Below are 5,022 nucleotides of genomic sequence, written 5' to 3' on the forward strand. Positions count from 1 at the left end.
AGGACGCCGGGGGTGCAGGGCCCTGAGTCCCCCCATACTCCGTGACACTCACCAGCAACTACACACCACACAACAAAAACACTAACCCAGGAACCAAACCCTGCAACAAACCCCAATGCCAACTCTGTCCACATATCTATACAAGGGACACCATCATAGGACCTAACCACATCAGCCACGCCATCCGGGGCTCATTCACCTGCACATCTACCAATGTGATAGATGCCATCATGTGCCAGCAATTCCCCTCTGCCATGTACATTGGCCAAACCAGACACTCTACGTAAAAGGATAAATGAACACAAATCAGATGTCAAGAATTATAACATTCAAAAATCAGTCGGAGAACACTTCAATCTCCCTGGACACTCAATAACAGACTTAAAAGTGGCCATTCTTCAACAACAAAAAACTTCAAAAACAGACTCCAATGAGAAACTGCAGAACTGGAATTAATTTGCAATCTGGACACCATCAAATTAGGCCTGAATAAAGACAAGAGTGGATGGGTCACTACAAAAACTAAAAACTAATTTCCCTATGCTAATTTCCTACTACTGTAACTCACACCTTCTTGTCAACTATTTGAAATGAGCCACCCCAATTACCACTAGAAAAGTGATTTTTCGTCCTGTTGATAATAGCTCAGTTCCACTTTAATTGAATTGTCTCGTTAGAACTGACCCCCCACTGGGTAAGGCAACTCCCTTTTCGTGTACTGTTATATACATCTTCCTACTGTATTTTCCACTCCATGCATCTGATGAAGTGGGTTTTAACCCACGAAAGCTTATGCCCAAATAAATGTGTTAGTTTCTAAGGTGCCACAAGGACTCCTCATTGTTTTTGCAGTAAAGGTATCCATTTACTCAATCCGCCTGCTCCTTCTTTCCTTCTCTAACAGTAAATATAAGGCCATCTGCAGGACGTGTGTGTGTGTGTGTGTGTGATTGAACTGTTGTATTTTCAATAAACATGGCATATTGCCTTGTCCCCTGAAAAAGATCCTGTGTGCTGCTTATAAGCATAACACTAGGACTAAATGTGCTTTGCTTTGCAGCGGGATGGTACCTGGTGTACATTGTCACAGCACCGTGAGAAAAGCAAAGCACGGGGGTGGACCCCGATCCGATGTGCTGGGAACTCACAGCGACGTTCAGAGGCCTTGCAAACCCAACCCCCCAGGCTGGAGGGAGACAGATGCAGGCCTCCACCTGTGAGAGGGGACGGCTGGGAAGCTGGAAACTTGACATTCGTGCCCTCTAAGAGGCCCAGGGGAAATCCAAGGTGCGGTTACCCCTGAAATTGCGACCCATGGCACTTACCTGTTACATTCAGATGGATGGAAGCCAGACACTTGCTATCATTCATCTCATTCACAATCTTCAAATTCCCTGCAATGGCTTTGCTGGCGTTCGTCACGATGAACCATCTGTTGGACACAGATGTGCCCAGCAAAGGAGCTGTCGACCAGGTTTGATTTCCCTTTCTTGATGATGGCTATCTGCACCCATGTCCCAGCCAAAGTGGGGGACCAGGACAGCTTGGCAAAGCACTCCGAGAGGTTAAGGGGGTGTTGCGTGTCACTACCCTCAGGCACGGACATAGTGATTTCTTGTTGACACTGGGTGGGGCCTGGGAGAAGAAACCAACATTTCAGGCCGGCTTTGGTGAAGCCTGGAAGAAGTCAGACCCAGAACCGGCGGAGGGGTAGGGGATACGTTATGGGGGGGCGCTTCAAATATAAGGCACGGACCTCGCAAACGCTCAAGCAAGCCTTGCACCACAGGCATAGCTCGTGCAAGTCACCCTCAGCTCGCTGCAGCCTTACTGCCGTCTACAGAGCAAAACGAGCCCGGCCGCGCCGAATCGAAGGGTGGGTCTACACAGCAGCCAGACGCAGGCCCGTGCCGCCTGCGGGGCTGTCAAATTGCCCAGTAGATTTGTGCTCCCGCCAACGGGGAGGGTCTCAGAGCCCGAGCTCCCGCCTGAGCCCCAACATTTACATGGGTGTCTTTAGCCCCCCCACAAGCCCGAGGCAGCTGAGCCGGCCTCTGGGCCAGCCGGGAAAGGGGGGGGGGCGGCTCGGCAGTGTAGACGCAGCCTGACTCGTGTTTGCGGAGAGGCCCGCGCTGCCCGCCACCTCGTGCCGCCGCCAGAACTAGACTCTAGGCACGTCGCAGCGGCCGTCGCACTTATGACGTCACACGCGTTTATTGCGCCTCTCACTCCGCCCCCCGCGGCCTTGCAGCCAGACCCCGCCCCTTTCCCCGAAGCCCCGCCCCTTCCCGCCAACCGTTCCCCGAAGCCCCGCCCCTTCCCGCCAACCGTTCCCCGAAGCTCCTAGGCTGGCCCCGCCCCCCTTCGCCCGCGCGTGGCGCACAGCGAGCGCGGGCGGCTCCACCTACCGCCCGAGAAGCGAGTGTCCGCCGCATCCTGCTGGCCCTGGGGCCACCCGCGCTCACTCCCCCTCCGACCCGGCCCAGGCGCTGAGGGCAACTGCGTAGGGCCCCGCCCCTTCCCGTAAAGCGTTCCCGAAGCTCCGCCCCTTCCCGCCAACCGTTTCCCCGAAGCCCCGCCCCCGCTGTGACTCTGGACACCGCCCAGGGGGCGGGGGCTGGGTGCGCGGGGGCCTCGCGCTCAGAGGTCGGGGGAGGCGCCTGCGCAGTCAGACCTGGGGCCCGGGGGGGGCACTCACTCACGGGGGGGGTTCTCTGCCAGCCCCCCCCCACGCCGCCCCCTAAGGCGGGGGCTGGACGGAAATTCAAGCACAACAAGCCCCGATTGGCAGGGATCGGCCTCGAGTTTATTAGACACAGACGGGACTGGGGGGGGCTATTGGGGGGCTCCCCCGCCTGCCTGCTGCTAACCAGGGGGGGCTCAGCTTCGGGGGGGTGGGGGCGGGTCAAAAAGAGGGGGCCCCTCCCTCACCTTGCAACTATTGGGGTGACATGGGGGCCCCCCTCCACTCTGCCACGTCAGAGATCCCCCCAAACCTGCAGAGCGCTACAATGCCCCCCCACAGGGCGGGACACCCCAAAACCAGACTGCACCCTGAGATGGGCCCACCTCAGAAGCCCCCCCCCAAGTGCATGGTGGGAATCCCAAATCCGGGAGACACCCCATCTCTGACACCCCAACATGTAAGGAGACACCCTCAAAATCCAAGGGGATACCCCCAGATCAGGGTGACCCCCAAATGTAAGGCAACACACTGAAATTCAAGAGGATTTCCCCCAGATCAACGTGGCACCCCTGAATTTTAGGCGTAGTCCCAAATTCAAGGGGACCTCCCCAGATCAGGGTATCCTGGCAGTCTCCAAATGCCCCCCACCATGTCAGCTCAGATCTGGGGCTCGTCACTGCATCCACTTGTGGGGTGCCCACCAGGTGGGGTCCCCCACTTCCTGCAGAGGGGGAGGGGTGGGGATGAGGGAGGAGCTTGCGGCTGGAGGAACAGGGTTGCCATGTTACCACCCCCCTGGCGCCACTCCAACAGGGTACCCCGGGGAGATGGGGGGCAGGTAGCCAGGGGGATCTGGGGCCCAGAGGGGGGCACCGTCCGGGCCCAGGGTGGGCAGGGGGTCCCAGGAGAGGGGACACTCGCTAGGCTCCAGGGGGTTGTGGGTAATTGGGGCCCAGCTGGGGGGCAGCCCCGGATCTTCCGGGCCAGTGATGGGGTCAAAGAGGTCGCCGGGGTCAGGGGTCAGGGAGGCCACGCTCAGGCCCCAGCCAGGCCCCGGTTCTGGGGCCACGAAGGCCTCAGCCACGCCCAGGAAGGAGCTGGCAGCTGGGGCGGGAGGCTCTGGGCCAGGATGCTGGGGTTCTTTGGGGGGCGCGGGGTTCCTTGGGGCCTCCTGGGCCAGGATGGAGGAAGCCAGCCGGTGTGTGGAGGCTTCGATGTCAGCAAATTGCCTGGGGAGAGAAGAGAAGGGCTGTGAGCTTTCCCCAGCAGGGCCCTGAGGGGCTGCGAGCTTCCCCACAGCAGTACCCCAGGGGGCTGCGAGCTACCCTGTAGCAGTGCCCCAAGGGGCGAGCTTCCCTGTAGCAGTATCCCAAGGGGCTGTGAGCTCCCCCCTAGCAATGCCCTGAGGTGCTCTGAGCACCCTGGTGCCCCAGGTTTGTGAGTTCAATCCTTGAGGGGGCCACCTAGGGATCTGGGGCAAAATCAGTACTTGGTCCTGCTTGTGAAGGCAGGGGACTGGACTCGATGACCTTTCAAGGTCCCTTCCAGTTCTAGGAGATAGGATATCTCCATTAATTTATAATTTAATTTAAAAGTGCCCTGCAGGGGCTGCGAGCTTCCCCCAGCAGTGCCCGGAGGGGCTGCAAACTCCCCCCAGCAGTGCCCTTAGGGGTTGTGAGCTTCCCCAAGCGGTGCCCACGGGGTTGCAAGCTTCCACCCAGCAGTGCCCAAGGGGCTGTGAGCTTCCCCCCAGCAGTGCCCAAGGGGCCGCGAGCTCCCGAGGGCTCCCACCTGCTGATCTGGTTGTGCAGGAACCGGCGGTGGTTCACCCGCCGCTTCCCAGGGCGGCTCTTGCGGGGTCTCTGCAGCGTCCGCATCATGTGGGACGAGGCCACGGTGACAAAGGTGAAGAGATCCCGGCCGCGCCCGTAGAGCGCCACCTGCTGGGGGGGCAGGAAGCTCAGGGACAGGCGCCCGCCCCGCTGCATCCCAGCTCCTGGGGGGGGGGCTGCCAGGCAGAGCCCCCAGGCTGGGCGAGGCCGGCCCCCAACAGAGCCCTGCAGGAATAAATGACAGGAGTTCTCAGCCCAGCAAGCCTGAGACCCCACAGACCCCCGAAGGGAGGGGCTGTGGGTCGGGAGTGAGGGGCACCGGCAAGGCTGGGGGGAGCCCAGGGCTGGGCTAGCAGGGGCTGTGGGTCGGGAGTGAGGGGCACCGGCAGGGCTGGGGGGAGCCCAGGGCTGGGCTAGCAGGGGCTGCGGGTCGGGAGTGAGGGGCACCGGCAGAGCTGTGTGGGGTGAGCCCAGGACTGGGCTAGCAGGGGGCTGCGGGTTGGG

The 5,022-nt window shown here is 60.2% G+C and overlaps 1 protein-coding gene and 1 long non-coding RNA gene across 2 annotated transcripts in view; both read right to left on the reverse strand.

The window, feature by feature from the left end:
* LOC115271315 overlaps nt 1–2,487 on the reverse strand; it is a 7,600-nt gene extending 5,113 nt beyond the window's left edge. Inside the window, exons 1-2 of the long non-coding RNA XR_003899910.1 lie at nt 2,409–2,487; nt 1,326–1,635 (exon numbers count right to left, since the gene is read on the reverse strand). This is a non-coding gene — a long non-coding RNA (uncharacterized LOC115271315). The remainder of the gene's footprint in view (nt 1–1,325; nt 1,636–2,408) is intronic.
* A 983-nt stretch (nt 2,488–3,470) lies between these two features.
* Nucleotides 3,471–4,674, reverse strand: LOC113407797 (uncharacterized protein C19orf85-like). Its single transcript, XM_026658129.1, has 2 exons — nt 4,478–4,674; nt 3,471–3,915 (listed from the first exon to the last, which is right to left on the reverse strand). Exons 1-2 carry the CDS (start codon nt 4,672–4,674, stop codon nt 3,471–3,473), a joined length of 642 nt encoding a protein of 213 aa, XP_026513914.1.
* Between the last annotated feature and the right edge of the window lie 348 nt (nt 4,675–5,022).

This window comes from Terrapene carolina, unplaced genomic scaffold, assembly GCF_002925995.2.
Source record: "Terrapene carolina triunguis isolate 2854851 unplaced genomic scaffold, T_m_triunguis-2.0 Scaffold401, whole genome shotgun sequence".
NCBI classification, from domain to species: domain Eukaryota; kingdom Metazoa; phylum Chordata; order Testudines; family Emydidae; genus Terrapene; species Terrapene triunguis.